Consider the following 17,917-nt stretch of genomic DNA (forward strand, 5'->3'; position numbering starts at 1 on the left):
CAGACGTCATCGCTCACACTTAACGGTCCAGTCACATGACGGTGATGATGATGATGAGACGACGGAAAAAACCTAAAATCTCATCAATATTTGAGAAGCTGGAACCAGAGAAGATATTTTTATCTTATTAAATCACAATTAATCGATTTAGCAGCTGAACTAATCAGTTGTTAATGCACGATAAATATTCAATTTACATTTAATAATCCGGCTTTAGAGAGACGGTGGTTGTTGATGATTATCTGGGCAACTGTTTGCAACTTTGTGGAGAACTAAGCTGTCATTATATCTGGTTCTAGAGCTACATTATTCATTGATGAGCTGATTAGTTGATCTAATGATAATAAAATGCAAAATATTTGACATCTGCAGTTTCAGATGTGAAGATTTTTGTGTGGGTTTGACTGTTGGTTCACATTAAAATGGGCTGAAGGAAATTATAACGAGCATTTATCCAATTTTTTGCCTTTTTTTTTTCTTTTTTACATTTTTAAATGTTTAATTCATTTTTTGGAACGCACAGGTTATTCTGATATTAAATGTGATGGTTAGCTGCAGTCCATGAAAGCTGTAATGATGATTCTGGGCTGTCGAGTGGTTTCATAATAAAACACAACACTGGTTGAACCAAATTTAAAAAACAGCTCTCTGCTCTGCGAGTTTAACAATTGGCAATGAATCAGCTTTATATGCAATGACTAGTGTGTGTGTGTGTGTGTGTGTGTGCTGTATCTCTTTGATGGGCAGAGTATTTGTGTGTTGGATAATCCGCATCGTGTTACTCATACACCCGGCATCACTGCTGGTGTGTCTATTCACTGTCGGGCTAAACCCACTCAATCCCTAATCCACGGGAGAGAGAGAGGGAGAGATGGAGGGAGAGATGGAGGGAGAGATGGAGGGAGAGATGGAGGGAGGGAGGGAGGTAGAGAGATAAACCTGTGTACCTACATGTGAAACATCCCAATAATTCACATTTCACAGATTTTCCTGCACGCCACGGCCCTCGCACGTCCGCTCATCTTAATATGAAGGTTGAGAATCATTTCTCATTCACTTATTATTATTTTAATCTTGTATATTTCATGCTTGCAACCTGTTTAGTGCAACGTTTGAGTTTATTTTCATTATTTAATTTATTTTTTGTATAAGAAAAATAAGAAAAAATGTTATATGTTGAATAACTGTGATCTATACTCATTTTCTCAAATAAAAACATGTTAAAAAAAATATAAAGATTGAGCTTTGTTTATTCGGGCGGGGGCAGAGAAAGAGAGAGGGGGTGGGGGGGGGTACGACAAAGAGAAAGGGGCTAAAGCGGAGGATGGGGGGGGGGGGGATTCCACCAGTTGCCGTGACAACAGACGCGACCAAGCAGAGAAAAGCTGAGCGGGGTCGGGCTCGCACCCTCGCCATAATAACTGATGGAGAAGAAGAAGAAAAACCATCAGTCACATCAGCTCCCATTCAACCACAGCTCAGCTCAGCACTGTGGTGTGTGTGTGTGTGTGTGTGTGTGTGTGTGTGTGTGTGTGTGTGTGTGTGTGTGTGTGTGTGTGTGTGTGTGTGTGTGTGTGTGTGTGTGTGTGTGTGTGTGTGTGTGTTTCCTGTTCAGCCTCCAGACGTCCGACAGTAAAACGAGCCTCAACCTGCTGCTGTGAAATCAGCTGTTGTTCTTGCTCTTGTTGTTGTTGTTGGGACTTTAGAAGAAAATCCATTTACCCCCCGAGGCTGGAAACACATTATGCAACTTCTGAGCTCCATTTTCTTTGTTTTTTATTTCTTTATTATTGTTTCCTCGTTTTCCACGTCAGGCACTAAAACTGCAACAATACGTCGTTAGATAAAAATGTTATCGGCGGCTATTCTTCGTCAAAAAGTCCTTTGATTCTGTTCGTCTTCTTCAATGCCTCGGATTTTCTGCTTTTCCGTTTCGTTTTGCATTTAAATTTTAAAGGAATTAAGTATGAATAGAAGTCAAAGGGAGGTTTAAAAAAAAAAAAAAAGCAAGTGTGAGAAGAAGACTGTTCTGTGTTTTCCTGGTGTTTGTTGTGTGATAAGTTAATTCTCGCAGCAGAAGCAGCAGCAGCAGCCGGAGGGATTTCCACTGACCCATCAGAAAGAGCCAGTCGAGCCAGTTCCTCCCTTTGTTTTGTTTTTCTTGTGTCCACCAGCAAGAGCTGCGACAGATAACTCCACAATAGACCTGACTGTTCATTTTCCTTCACTAATCCCGTGATCGTTTAGTTTCCTTGTTGTGATTCATCTGATCCCAGTGTGACTGGTCTGGTTTCTCCTCCTCTGTGTCTCTAACCCTCCTCTCCTCCATGTGCATTTGTTTTCAACGAAGCAGGTGAGAAATCAATCCATGGAGCGGTGGATAACGTTATTTATCATCTACCGTGTTACCATGTGTATATTTGTGTAGTCTTATCTGTCATAAATAAAAGAGATTACGGGTTACGGGGTGCGTTACGTTTGTGTGGCGGTGCCGCAGAGACGAGAGCTGGAACACCGGGTCGGAGGCTCTGATCTTACAAGGTTGGTTTTCAGCCAAGAGACGCTAGGTGGAAGACAGAGAGCCTCCATTCTCCCTGGAACTAGTTACAAGTCTTTGATTTGACCAGCACTAGGACTAGGAGGTACAGTAAGGGACACATGGAGCAGAGTTAAGGTGAAAATCTTGCATAGTTCCTCTTTAAATGTCTGGTTTCGTCCAACTCAAAATATGTAGAGTTGACAGCTAGGCCTGCACGATATGACACCGTTCAATATCATGTTGCTGATATGACTTGACTATGACAAATATTCAGGTGTACATATTGGCCTGAAGTGGGCCTGGTAACAAACTCCAAACATCACAGTATAAGTCGACTAAACACAAGAAGTCGAGCCAGAACAATATACGTGGGTTAATCGATGCCGCTCGGACGCATTTCTGGCGCCGTATTCGAGCAACGTGCTCATCACATTTCAGGCAAACCGTCTGTTTGTATTTATCGTGCATGCTGATATCACAATGACGATGAAAATAAGATTTATCAGTCGGCTCTGTGTACAGTACACCGATATAAAAACTAAGTGAATAAACAACAATGTGATAAAGTTTGATAAAAAAAAAAGACTTTGTTGTTTTAGGGCCAAAAAAATGACGAGTACACACTAAAAAATGTTGGGTTATTGGTGTTGAGTTAAATTTTGGGTTATTTTTCCAGAGTGTAACCCATTTTCAGGGTTATAGGCTATGAATTTAGCCCAATTCCTGGACTGTTGAAGTAATTTCAGTGAAACAGTTGAATATTCAACCCAAAAGTTGGGTCAAAAAGAATAACCCAACCTGTTGGGTTAAAATAACCCAAAAAAGGGGTTTGTCCTTATCTGAACCAGCAGTTGGGTTAAAATTGGGTTATTTTTTAACCCAACTGTTTTTAGTGTGTACAAAAGATCAATCAGCTGATCGACGGATTCATTATGAGTTAGACTTTTTTTTTTTAAAGTTGAAATAAACTGCTAATTTCAGCCTCTGATACAAAAAGTTGCTGATTCTCGTCGTCTTACAAAACTGTCAATTGGTTGACTTTAAGTTTTGGATTCACCTTCAATCGATTCATTGACAAAAACACTTGGCAGATCAATCAATCAATCAATCAATCAATCAATCAATCAATCAATCAATCAATCAATCAATCATGGATATAATGACTGGATGCAGTAGTTTTGGTGAAGTATGTTATAACTGAAACTGAAAGCATGAACAGTATTTAAAAGTGTATATCTAATCTACAAACACAAACTATCAGACAAACTAACCAATCAGAGACTTCCTTTCCTTTCTGGCTTCAGGTAGAAATCTGATTTCTCTGCATCCTGAGATTATTTGACTTTTTCTTTGGTGTCTAACAACAACAACACGACTGGGGCTTGGAGAAGTCTCCTCAGCCAGAACAAACACACAAACTAAACAAACCGTATCTGGATGTGTGACAAAATGCTATTTCAGTAAATAAATAAGATTCCAGTTTTGAATCAAACCTCGGGGCCAAGACAATCTCCTCTTTACTGAAAAACCTTAGAACAACAAGTCGCTGCCCGGAGGGAAAACTGTGGGGAACTTGGAGGAGGAGGAGGAAACACACACACACACACACACACACACAACCCCATCCCCTTCCTTTAGATCAAACACACACAGCTTGCATATGGTCCTCTCTTTGAACGTGATCTAATGATAGCGAGAGAAAAGGCTATTCCATGCATTAATTATACAACCACACAGTAAACACACACACACACACACGAGCGACCCGACCTTTACGAGGCATCCTCCATATTGATATTTAGATAAACCGAGTCAACACCGGTCCTTCTATCTGCCCTGGCTCAACCAATCAATCCCCCTCCTCCTCCTCCTCCTCCTCTTCGCCTGCTCTTATCAGTCGCCTTCTCTCTTCATCACACCGGGGGTGAAGCTGTGCAGCGTCGGCCCCGGTTACGACGACGACGACGCTGCACGCCAAGTCTCCACAGGTGCTGGCGGCGTGCACGGGTCCAGCAAGAAGACGAAGAAGACCACATCGCTCTGAACCGAAGGAAGCTGCTGCCAAGTGTTTGAGTGTGTGCATAATGTATGATGGGATGGAGACACGTTTCCATCCAGCTGCACTCGATTTAGATCTGAACACACCGAGACGGAGCAAAGGAGAGAAGTCGGCCGGCTCAATGGAGAATGTATTTATGTGTATATGGTGCGTTTATGGGCTCTATAGATGAGTTGTAAGTGTTTAAAACAGGAAATCAATAGACTGGCAGTCTGATTAGTAGATGGGTTTTCAGTATTTAACTGTTAACTAAGAGTTTTTAAGACCATTTTCCAGTCAGAACCGACAAACATTTCCCAGTTTTTGCTCCTCAGATGTGACGATTTGCATTTTTTTTTCCTCTTGCCTTTAGATTTTGGATCAAAATTGGATTTAATTATTGCCCGTCTTGGGTGAGGGATCCCTCCTCTGTTGCTCACCCTGAGGTTTCTCCAATTTCTCCCTGTTAAAAGGGTTTTCTGTGGAGTTTTTCCTCAGTGGATGTGAGGGTCTAAGGACAGAGGATGTTGTTATGATGCCATGTAAAGCCCTTTGAGACAAACTGTTTGTAAAAAGGCTATACAAATAAAACTGCCGTGCCTTGCCTTTAATATGTCAATGTTGGTGATTCTCTGCTGTGAATATTCAACACCCTAAAAGAGGGTTGTTGCAGTCAAAAAAAACCCAGTAAGGACTCAAATACCTGCAAAAACTATTTTTTATCAATTCTTTGGGTGACTGGATGTGATTTGATCATCGTAAAAGATGAGGGGAGAGCAGCAAACTCTCATATTAGAGGAGCTGGGCTCGGTCTAAAAGTTCTGCGTCATTCCTTTTGCTAAAAAAATAAATAAAAAAGGACCTTGGGGGTTTCATTGATTAGCAAAATAGTTGCCAAGTAATCTTGTGTGACTGGACTGATCGATGAAGTGACAGCCCGTTCAGGTTCCTGAGCCGGGGCCGGATCAGAGAGTCTGATCCCATCTGAGAAAACCAACCAGAGATGGAGAAGTGAAAAAAAAAAAAAGTTTGTGTGGAAGTTGTCTGCACAAGTTTCAGACTCTAATGTGTTTGTGGGAAGTGAGTGACTAACTCTGCAACAACCCTCCCTCCCTCCACTGCTGCCACTGAGCTGCCCTTGGGCAAGGCAGCGACAGAGACAGAGACAGAGCAGCTCTGCAGTAAACAACCTCTGCACCGTGCAGCAGCAGCTCCCAGGTGTCAGCGTGGTAGAGATGAAGCGCCATGAGAGCTGCAGTCACATTACGCTGGTTAACCACTGAGGACAGGACGGTCTGCTGCCCCACTGGTCCCTGAAGGCCTCGCCAGTTTAAAAATGTGTGTGTGTATGTGTGTGTGTGTGTGTGTATCTGTGTGTAGTGATGGCACACAGGCAGCAGGACAATGTACCACAGAGACATGGTTCACAGTTGTGTATGTGGGCGTCAGCTGGCACCAAGAAAAACTAAATGCTGTTCAGATCTCTCAAAAGGAACTGGAGCAGGTCTCTTTTTTTTAATATATTATTATATTATTATAATTACCTACTGTGTTCAAACTACAAAAATACAGTTCATCATCACATCATCAGAAGACCTGCATGTGAGTTGCAAAAAGATAAAATAATAAAAAGCCAGTGCACCGACTGATGATCGATGATCCTTCCATGTAACTCTCAGCCTGGAAGTGTCTGTGGGATTGTTCTGCACTGAGCAGAAGCTGCTGCTGCTGCTGCTCAACCCCCCTCTACCTCCCCTCTACACACACACACACCCCTCTAACTGGGTCAGACAAGAAATCTGTTTTTCTGTCATATCACGTCATGTTCTCCAACCTTTAGGAGCAGTAACACGGTGTCACGGCGCTGCGCTGCGCTCCACTACAGGAAGCTGCTACTGGATTTGCCCTCGTGCAACAGGCGGAGGGGGGGGAAGAGCACAGACACATCTGTAGCACCTCTGGAGGGGTTACACACAAATCCACTCCAGATTATTGGATGTGATAAGTGAACGACACGGATAAGGATCTGAATCCTTCCTCTGAACCTCTGATTCATCTCCAGCTGAAATCAGAACCAGATCAACCTGCTCCTCCTCCGCCTCAGGCTCAGCTCCCATCATGTTGGTATTATTAATGTTTGCAAACACACAGGCTGGATTATAAAGCCACTGCACTGTACAACAATCATATCCAAAGGTCACCTATGCAGGTGTCAAACTCACTTCACTGTCAGGCTCAGTTCATCTGCACCAAACTCTATCATAAACACACACATAAACATATCAGGTGCAGATACAATAGTAGTGCAGTGTGATATAAGAGGTTTCACTTCTCCATACTGCTGCTGCTGCTGTTCACCGCAGTCCCTTTTTATAGCACACGGCTGTGGGAGTGGGAATAAGAATAAAAAATAAATAGTAAGAGACCAAATGTTAAGAATGGGAATTTTTAAGGGAAAATGTGAAGACTGGAGAATCGGATCAAAGAGGCTCCTTCCTCCTCCTCCTCCTCCTGCTGATGATCGATTACCAGTGTGTAGGCTATGTATGGTAATAATCTGCAGCCAATAGTCTATACACATGATCTGATAAGAAAATAGTCTATAATCATTTAATCTTTTTTTTTCTTTTTTCTTAGAAACCTGATGTTCGTGTCCTCCTATGGAAACACGATGTCACAGCTGTGCAGGATTTCTATTTCTATCTCTCTATTGACAAAACTCGACGTTCATCTACTAGTTTTAAACGAGAAAACAAGAAAATGTTGTGTGTTTGTGTGTGTGTTTATGTGTGTGCTTATTTAAACTGGGAACGTCCCACTTAATCAAAAGCACATTTTGGGGGTTTTGTTCTCGTGAGCCACGTAGCCTAAACGCAACGTATGGAGTCAGTATGGAGAAGAAGCCTTTGGTTTTCTTTTCTTTTTTCAAAGAGTGGTTTAAAAACATAGATAGATAGACAGATAGATGTATTTACCGTCATATTACCGCCGCTGGTGGAACTGCGTCCCTTCTACTTGTGGTAAACTTTTCTCCACAGCAGCTCCGGACATAATCTCGGTAAACTCCCCGTTTCTCCGTTTTTGTGTTGTTGTTTTTTTCTATTTTTTCCTCAGGTGTAAAAGCCTAAAGTTCACCGTTGTCCTTTAGCAGCACGTGCCATCACAGCTTTTACGCCACCACGACAGATGTGTCCACCGCTGGACACCGTCACCACCACCACCACCGACCGACCGACCGACCGACCCACCGAAGGCGGCAACGGTGCGGTTCACTCCCGGAGCCGAGCCAGCCAGCCAGCCCGGAGCCCGCCGCGGTAATCCCTCTTAAAGCCCCGGCCGACCGGCTGCTTTACTGGGGAAGCGCAATGTGTGACGAGGCCCCGCCCACCGCTCTTCCCACAGGGAGGGGCTGCAGGGGATATCGAATACACCCACATTGATTAATTCATAACCAGAAGAGCTGTCAGGCCAACCGAATTCAATTAGGTTGTTGTAATCAAATGCACAGTCAGTAGGACTACTTGTTGTATACGTAGATCCTTAAAATATACAAGGAACACCTGTATTACATATAGGTAGATCTGACAATAAATTAATTGTTTATGTTCATTTCTTTTAACAATAATATATTTGATGATTCGTGTGTTCATACCACTGGTTGACTATAATGAGCATCATGCAGTCCAGTTCTACACAACTGCAAACCACATTCCCAAATATTAAAGGGATAGTTCAACATTTTGGCAAATTGGCCCATTGCCATAATCCCTATAGTCATAGCAGTAGGTTTGTTACCTGTATTTGACGGTGCAAGCTATTTTCAGAATGGCGGAGCAGAGCTGTGAGCTGCTCAGAGCTATGCTATGGAGGCTAATGGGATTTCTTGGTTTCCCTCATCATACTCATCAAAAACACAATCCAACAACTCCAAAACGCTCTGGTGGACAAGTTGTGACCTGCACATTCACCACAATATGAGATAATAACGTTAGTTGTTTTCGAGGTAAATTCATACAAAACCGCTGTTGCATTTGCCTCGAAAACAACTCTGTCTCCTAACGTTGTGTTATTATCTCATAGCGTGGTGAATGTGCAGGTCACAACTTGTCCACCAGAGCGTTTTGGAGTTGTTGGATTGTGTATTTGATGAGTTTGATGAGGGAAACCAAGAAATCCCATTAGCCTCCGTAGCGTAGCTCTGAGCAGCTCGCTGCTCTGCTCCGCCGTTCTAAAAATAGCTTGCACAGCTTGCAAAAAAGTGGCCACTGATTGTAAAAGGAAGCATAAATCCTATTAAGCATTCAGTTATTCCAAGTAAGATCTATTCCAGGTTTCAAAAGTAAAGTTTATGCATTATACAGAATGGCTCCTTTCAGACTGTTGTATTATTAAAGAGTATAATTTGATTAAATAATGTTGTACTTAGTCTAGATAGAACTTTAACCACTTAATATACTATTGTGAAGTTTAATGAGGTATAATGATCATCAGTTGCTGGTTATTTACACTGTTCTCCACCTTTTAAAGCTTAATATTCATCAACAGTGACCCGCCTGCACCGTCCCCATCATTTACAGACAGGCTTTTTAAAACACATAGTCACCTTGATAATCCTCTTGCTGTAATAGGTGGAAATAACACCAGCCATATATCAAGTGAAAAGTTGGATGAATTCCCCCTCAAAGGTCCAGGGACTGAGTCATGAATGATTTAAAGGCCCAGCAGGTCTGCACCGGCCTTCCTGATAAAGAAACCAATTAGTATCACGAGTGGCCCTGTCATATGATCCGGCCCGGCTGATACGTTACTGTCCCGAGTGCACGATAAGAATGCATGCTCACACTACAAGTCCTAACCACGACCTGCCATCCCATAAAAACACACACACCGACACACTCAGAGAGGTTTTATCTGTGTCTTACTCCTCTGTCATTCTTTATCACTTTCTTCCCTCTCATGCATACGTCGACGTGAAGCCCACTTTATGAGGCCGGAGAGTGAGTCAGCCCACTTTTAATCATTGTGACAAGTGTGTGCTCTGACAGGTTAGACACTCTGAGGCTCGGTGATTCAGCCTGCAGGGTAAAAAAAAAACACACAAAAAAACGTCACCTGGCTCTGAGGCTGAAGCTGCCTGCAGGCCAACATCTACATCTCCTTTATTGAAATGTGAATCTGATCCCTGCTGATTTAATCATATCATTTCCATGAGAGCATGTGTTGTGTGCATGTTTAGAAAGCTCGCTGCACAGATCGACAACAAATCTCTCTTTTATGATCAATCCAAATAACCTAATACACTTCCAGTCCATTTCCCCCTGGCTATCGATTTATAAAATCCATGCTCATGCGTGTGTGAAAAAGAAATAGCAGGCGGAGAGTTAAATGTGACATTTAATTAGGCCTGGATTGAAGTTCTCTTTGTACTTTAGCATTGATTTGGTTCAGAGAGGGCACTGGCTGTGGGCACACACACAAAACTTCAGCCTTATATAAATGCCATTAAGAGCCAGATCTCTAATGTGTTGCAGCGCTAAATGACACGTGAAGCTGTTAAACTGCAAAACAGCAACAGAGGAGCAGTTCCTGCTTCGATTCAATGCAAGAAGATAAAACAAATCCAGAGTTGGCATCACACACACACACACACACACACACACACACACACACACACACACACACACACACACATATATATAGTCTTTGACATGCATGCTGCTGCGATTCTTTATCTAAATGTCACCACATCTGACTTTTAATAACTGCAATAAAGTTCAAATACAATTATCCTACAAATAGAGAGATGCTGCAGAGCATTTTTAATCTGTCTGTGTAAATGTCAGACTCTAGAGTTGGAGCATTTATGTAAAATTCATGCGTCTGTCAAGGAGCTGAGCATTCGCGTGTCAATATAAAAGGGAAAAAAAAAATCCAAGCTATTAATGATGAGACGCCATTGTTCCCTTTCTACGGCAGCAGTGTTTGTGTTCTTTATGGACTTCCTGCTCCGCTTCCTGTCTCCGACGACTCGGCCGTGACATCAGCCCCGCGACCTCCATAAAGCCAGAGACTTCCGGAGCACTGATCCCACTCAGGAGCTGTTCTAGGCGCGGCTCGGGATTGTTTAGGTGCGGGGTTGGGATCAGGACGTTCAGTTTGGGACACCATGGTGTGGGATGATTCCAGAATGTTAGGGTGACGGGGTTCCGGAATGTTCTGGTGGGACTCCGGAATGTTTAAGAGGCAAAATGGAACATTGTGTATGGGAAAAGGGTTGGGGGTGGGGGTGGGGGGCTTGTTTAGGTTGGGGGTGAGTCGGAATGTTCCAGTGGGATTCTAGAATGTCTGAAGGAGATCAGACGCATTCTAGAATGTGAAATCGTGGAGCGTTGTTCTTTGATGTCGGATGTTCTTGGATGTGGATGTCGAAAACATCAGAAGATGTCTCAAATCAAATGTTTTCAGTTCTAAATAATTTATAACCAAGAGAAGCAGCGAATCCTTATATAGTTTTAGAATTTCCTTGACACCGTATATGAATTTCATCCTGCGCAAAAGCAAAATATACAAGTACTTCCGTGTTACTATGTATAACCTCAGTGTTGTAGCTACTACAGAATGGCATTCGATGCACGAAACCACCGCCAGTGTTAATGTTTATTAATTCTGTGCCAGTAAACCTGACGTCAATGCTGATATCAGTTCTCCTGCTTCACCCTCCGTCAGACTGACTTCATCCAATATGTGTGAGAAAACAAATGACGAACAGAGAGCGAGAGTGAGACGAGAAAGTGAGAACTAATTGACACACAGCTGTCTTAATCCAACCCTGTTGTTGCTGCCGTGTCTCTGAGTCAGACAGGAAGGGGAAACTCTCCCGAGCGGAGCAGACAGTGTGGTCAGATGTCTCTCTCTGTCTCTGATTTCCCGTTCGTTTTGTTTCTTGTGAGACACTCACACAGAGATGCGCACCCACACTGAGTATAATCACGAACTGACAAATCAATTTATGTTATGAGGATCAGATTAAACCGAGACAAGATCATGTTTCATTAATCTTGCACCCATTTTTCTCCATTTCACACAGAAAGGGGATGTATGGTTGTAGGCGGTATAAGTTACTGTAAAAGGACATTACGTGGAGAGAATTACATTAAAATCCTCACTCTACTCTTTATGACTCCAATCTAAAGCTTTTGCTGATATCACTATATCACAGAAACGCTCTGTCGTGTTTAGAATTCTGTGCTCAGCGACAACTGTTGTCGGGTGGGAATAAAGACGCATCCAGATGAGCACAGATGCAAAAGAGCTGCTGCGATCCGCGGCTGTGTGCATCTGTTGGTACATCTCATCTCCTTTGTGCCAAGCAGGGAAAAGTCAAATCAACATGGGTTCAGTCAGAATCAAATGAAGAGGGAGACGCTTGCATATACCCATGCACATCCTTTGGGCTCAGTAATTGGAGCAGTGGAGTTATGGTGTATTTTTGGATTATATAACCCCCACAGAAGCCCCTTCCAAAAAAAAAAGAAGAGAAACCTAAAAAAGAAAACACCCCCCTCTTCATCTTTCAATGCCTGTGTGCAACCTGTCCTCAAATCTCACTCTCATCTTATTAAATCTGTCAGCCTCCTTCCCGCTTCTTTTATTGTAAGTTGATGCTTTCGTGCCAGCAATTACATTTTCCCTTATAATGTGCCTGACTCTCGGATGATAATTTCCGTGGCTGTCTCTTTCACCTCGTTGCTTTTATCTCTTCCCACTATCTCCCCTTCATTTCCTTCGTTTATTGCTGTACCTACATGTAACTTTGAGTCTCATCTTCAGTGAATCCTCCCAAACACTGCAGCCTTTCTTCAGTCAAAGACAGCTCAGGATCTGTGTCGCCCTGAAAAACTCAAATTTACGTAACCCCTCTGGATCAATCTCGCTGCCAAAAAAAAAGAAGATAAAAAAAAGATGGATATGCCAGCAAGACTTTCAACTAACATAAATGTTCTTTCCACCTTGTGCTATTGATGCTGATAAGCCCCATTAGGCTCAGTGGTGGATGAGTAATGATCCTTGCTTGCATGCAAACACAAACACGTTGCGACAGAGAAGAGGGCATGAGGGAGGCTGCTGCTGTGGCTACTAGTTGGCAATGGGGACCAATGACTAATCAGTCTGAGCATCCACATGTAACATCAGGCAGAAGTAACAAGCAGGAGACTCAAACTGACATTGCACTAGCTACTGCAGCTGTAGGGTCAGATGGGAAACACAATGAAATGTAGGCTAGACTTGAGAAAAAGAACGGTCTTGTAGTTGTAATCACCATCCATCCATCCAAGTTATCACCTTTTTTAAAGGGATAGTTCAACATTTTGGCAAATTGGCCCATTGCCATTTAATCCCTATAGGAGTAGGTTCGTTACCTTTAATTGTCAGTGCAAGCTATTTTTAGAACGGCGGAGCAGAGGCGAGCAGAGAGCTGCTCAGAGCTACGCTACGGAGGCTCATGGGATTTCTTGGTTTCCCTCATCAAACTCATCAAATACACAATCCAACAACTCCAAAACGCTCTGGTAAACATTGTGACCTGCACATTCACCACGCTGAGATAATAGTAACTGACCATTAAGAAACAGTTGTTTTCAAGGTAAATTCATGCAAAACCGCTGATGCGCTAAATTAATGAGATGAGATGAGAGAAAAAAGGATGGGATTAGCTGCTAATAGCTATGTTTACGATTTAGCGGGCTAATAAGATCACATAGCATAGCCTTCCTAAATTGTTTTAGGAATTAAAAGCTAACTAGCATTTAGATAGCAAAGCCTGAAACTGTCTTAAGCTAAAACATAAACTGCCAATTCCTTGTGAAACTCCATAAGACTTGTTCAAAATAGTTTATAGGTTTTTTTTTTACCAACTGTTTGGTGCGACATAGCCTATCATATCAACTTCTTTTAGCAACCTAGCATAACTTGTTGTCATCCAGGTAGCTCAGGGCAGGTTAGCCTACATTGGGTGTTAACACATGTCATTTCGATATAGGAAGTTGATTGTGTGTTGCAACCTGGAGACAAACACCAACGTTAGGCAACCTGGTCAGGGTAAACGTGAAAGTAGGAGTTTCACTGTCCAGTTTCAGTTGTCTGTCCTCTCTCTGCTGCTCGATCTGTACCGCAATAGCAACTCTCTCTTTCAAACAAATTAATAGCAGAAGCTTCACTCCTCCTCCTCACGCTCCTTGGGCTCTTTTCAGGCTTTATAATAGCATTTCTTCAGGGAGAGCTGAGATTCCCTGCTTTCCAGCTGTGCCTTTTGTCCTTAGCCTAGCAGGGGAACTAAATCAATGGGGCAGTCTGAATGGGCTTGTTGGGAATTGAAAAGGTTTTGGTGGTCTTTGTGGCACTCTGGCGGTAAATTTAAGCCGACTGGAGATGCGGCTCTGCAGCAAATAGAGGCAGCGCTGTCAAGGTTAATAACATGGTCGTGATTTCACAAACCCTGGCGCAGTTTTATTGCATGCATTTATAAATGGAATTGATGTTACTATTACAACTCCTGCCTGAAAAGGCAGAGACAGGGCTTTTGGTCTCTCAGTGGTGAAACGGCCCAGGGTCATAAATTGCTGCAGACTCACTGGGAACAATGGGAGAGGAATGTGAGTTACTATTTATTTCCCCTCTAGGCAGAGCTGGCCCGAGGCATAAGAAAACTAAGCACCTGCTCAGGGGCCCTTGACCACTAGGGGGCCGTCCCAAGAGCAATTAAGAACGGTGAATGTGGCTGCGGTCATTTAACACAAACAAATAACAGCGAATATTCCTGCAAATCCGCATCTTGGCTTTGTGTGGAGTCTAGTGACACTGGCTCGGGCCAACACCGCCTCCAGGATGCAGTTTGATCCCCCAGTCTTATCAAAGATTCAACATTTCTCGACCTGAATTCATTCTACTCCTGCTACTTTGAAAACTGCAATTTTGCTTTCTGTACTTTAAATAAAATTACATAATAATAAAAAAAAAAGAAATCTAAAAGTTTGAAGGTTCGTGTGACTGTAAAACTTTTAAACCCCTGGCGGCAGGCCTGGTTGGATCCTTGCCCTCATTTGTCTCAGAGAACCAGGACTTATTGATTCTACAAGCTCGCTCCAGTGCTACTCTCATTACTCTCAGACAGCTTGTGGCCTCTATGGTAAAGTTACTGTGAATCATTTTCTAAATACGTTGATCTCCTATTTCATCAGCGACCTACCTGCTTTCATCCACACGCAGCCTCAGTCTTTCCCTTTTTTTCACTGTGTGTCTTTACCGTCATGCACAAATACCTCAGGTTGCATTGTTCCTCCACAAGAGATCTCAAATCTTTTATCTGCCTACATACTGTAAAACATATTTTAAGCTCGGCTGCAGACTTCCTCCGTCTCATTCCCTCTCAGGTACACAGGTGCTGTGATTATCTGCTCAGCATATTTTGCATTTGCAAAGAAAACAAAATTCTTGTTGTGTTTACTAAGGGCAACGGTGCATGCTGTATACGCTTCCCTTTCAGTTTCAGCAGTCTAAATTGATTTGCATTATTGGTTTTGTTCAAATGACGCTGAGGTCATTGTTTTCAACTTGTGAGTCTGCGGTTCTGGAGACACCTGCTGCAGCAGGAGCTGACACAAGCGTGGGCCCTCAGCCTGGCTGCAGGTATTTATATTCTTCTTTTCAACAGATATAGCATCACAAGTCACAACTGTGCAAGATGCTGTCTTGAAACTTCCAAATGAAGGCGCTGTAATGATGCATGAGTCAAAACATAAACTGAATTTGCTTTGCTTTGAATTCGCTCAACAAATATTAACTTTTTTTCCATGTTAAAGACAGAGGGCTTATAATTAGCCTGCTCCATGAAGATTAATTAGTTGCTGTGGCCTTACAGCCTTGCAATATTGCATTTGCACTTGGGGGACAAATATGCTTTGAGAAGTCATTAATAAAGTTGTCACAATATTAGCTCTAATCAGATATGCAGTATGGCTCATAAACAAAGCTTTTTGGGATGTAGCCGTGCCAAAGATGAATGGTTTTGCACTGAAACCTGTTGCATGCATTAACACTGCCTTTGTGTAATATTGTGCAGCAGCAGCAGCAGCAGCACTGTAACATGAGCTCATGCAGCTCCACTATGAGAATGGGTGAATGCTTTCATAAAGGGCAGTACCGCCTCTCTCAGACCTCCAGAGGCCGTTTGAAATATATCTAAGGGGTCAGGATTTTTTTTTCAAAGCGTGCGGGGGAGGAGTGGTGGGGCACCAGCCACGCTTTCATGTGTCAGCTCGCTCCGTGCCCACATCTCGGCCCACCCTGCACCGCCAGCTTGTGACATTTCAGCCTCTTTGTCTTACTCTGAGTGGCTTTTCTTCTAACCCCCCCCATTTTTTTTGTAGATTAAATGACAACGGCTGTGACATGTGGGCACTGGCATTAAAGCGAGGTCAGACAGAGATAAAAGGAGATGGTTCAACACACAGTCATCTGTATTTATCTGTCAATAATATGAAATAACTCAACAGAGAAGCCGTACAAACTGTAGGACAGCTCGTGGCGACCATCAGTCCATCAGCAGAAACGATGCAACTCAGTGTAATGAGTGGAAATAGAGGCAGAGGCAGCCTGCAAGCTAGAGACGACATAATGAAAAGAGCTGTTTATTCAATCAAAGCTCCTGGCTGTAGCTTCAAACTCAGCAGACAAGAGTGAGTGGCATCAATCTGGAGTCGGTACTGACCTACTTAAGAGTCATAAAGAGTCAAACATTTACTGCTTGACTCTTCTGTTTATATGTACTATCTTTTAAAAACACCTCTCAGAATAAACCGCCCCATAAAGTCAAGGCAGTATATGAAGCAAAGAGGATTAAAGCTGCAATCTAATATTTCATTCTCTCTTGATATTACTAAGAAAAAAAAGATGACAGTAGGGAAAAGACTCTGTTTTTTAATATAAGGCTAGAGCAGGTACTGTATAGCTTGAGGCTACAGACTCAGACAAGGTCGTATGTTAATGAGGCTGAGTGTATGCACAACCTGCACTGATAAATATACGCTGCTTTGTTTAACTTTAATTTAACCACGCAAGTCAATCATGAATAAATCCTATCATATCTTATGTGGAGTTATCCACTCACACACACACACATTAGTGACTGCAGCAGATTAAATTAATATTGACTTGAATGGCTCATAGCAACAGGTGGAAACATACTGCACCATGCAAATGTTGAACTTTTCACTTTACATATATATAACTAGTTAATTTGCAGATGGGGATTTTGCATAATACATAATCATCTTATGAAATAAAACACACTATGCTAGTTTTATTCAGTCATTTTTGGACTAAAACTTCCTCTACATGCATGGTATCCTTTTTTTTTATCCAGCACAATCTCAGCTATGACTCACAACTCTTATTTTGTCAATTTACCACAAAAAAAAGTAGAAAGTTGCAACAAGGAAGCAAAAATACGAGAAAAAAACGACACAGATGCTGTGATCGGTACAGACGTGGCTGCTAGCATCATCTCTTGTTGCCATGGTGAAGAATTGGGTTGGGCATGGGTGGCAAACATGATGAGAAATGAATGGAGACCACAGGATGACAGCTTACATTTCTATAAATATATATGTGTGTGCAGAATCAGGGGCCGGGGTCTGCAGATGCAACTCCAACAAATCTACTTGGTCATCAGTGAAGGTCATTATCTTCATCATGGAAATTATACACATACAAACACACACACACGTAGCCCCGGTCTAATCAGTGTGACGGGCGCCTGTGTGGTTAATGAGGTCGTATTGAGGTTGTGTACATCTGCTTTCTGTCTCCTGAGGATGTGACTGAGGGACATGCGGCGTTTAGCCTCCCACTTGCTCCTTATTATTGTGGAAATGATTCATCAATGAAGTGGAAAGAGAAACTCTGAAGTGTTTTTTTTTTTTTTTTTACAAATCAAACATCTGCCAGGACCTGTTGCCATTTAAAACAATTGAATATCTTCTGACTGTTGGTTGAACAATGCAGGCTGTGGGATAAAAAGCCAGAACTAAAACAGGGGCGAGGTTCAAAGGTACAGGTGCATGTGGGTGTTGTTGCAGAGAGCAGCAGAAGATAGGCTAGTTATTGTGTAGTTATTTTTTATGCTCGGCCTACAACACAGCGATCTGCAACACTGGCTGTAGCAGCCAACACGATGGAAGCAATTATATTGTTGCTGTTAGTTTGTGTCATAAATTGTGCAATCATAACTCAGTCAAGATTGTACGTGTATTTTTAGATTCAGTGTGACTTGAGGTCGAGGT

General features: G+C 42.6%; 1 protein-coding gene across 2 annotated transcripts in view; it reads right to left on the reverse strand.

The window, feature by feature from the left end:
• LOC311006446 (transmembrane and coiled-coil domain protein 3-like) overlaps nt 1-17,917 on the reverse strand; it is a 47,648-nt gene that overhangs the window by 24,305 nt on the left and 5,426 nt on the right. Inside the window, exon 1 of one of the 2 annotated variants that reach the window (XM_083999291.1) lies at nt 7,553-7,812. The exons of the other annotated variant lie outside the window; for it this stretch is intronic. Coding sequence (XP_083855417.1) covers nt 7,553-7,558 — 6 coding nt within the window. The 5' untranslated portion in view covers nt 7,559-7,812. Of the gene's footprint in view, nt 1-7,552; nt 7,813-17,917 lie in introns of those variants that run through there. 2 annotated transcript variants of the gene reach the window in all.

The sequence above is a fragment of the Trachurus trachurus genome, assembly GCF_905171665.1.
Source record: "Trachurus trachurus genome assembly, chromosome: 23".
Lineage (NCBI taxonomy): Eukaryota > Metazoa > Chordata > Actinopteri > Carangiformes > Carangidae > Trachurus > Trachurus trachurus.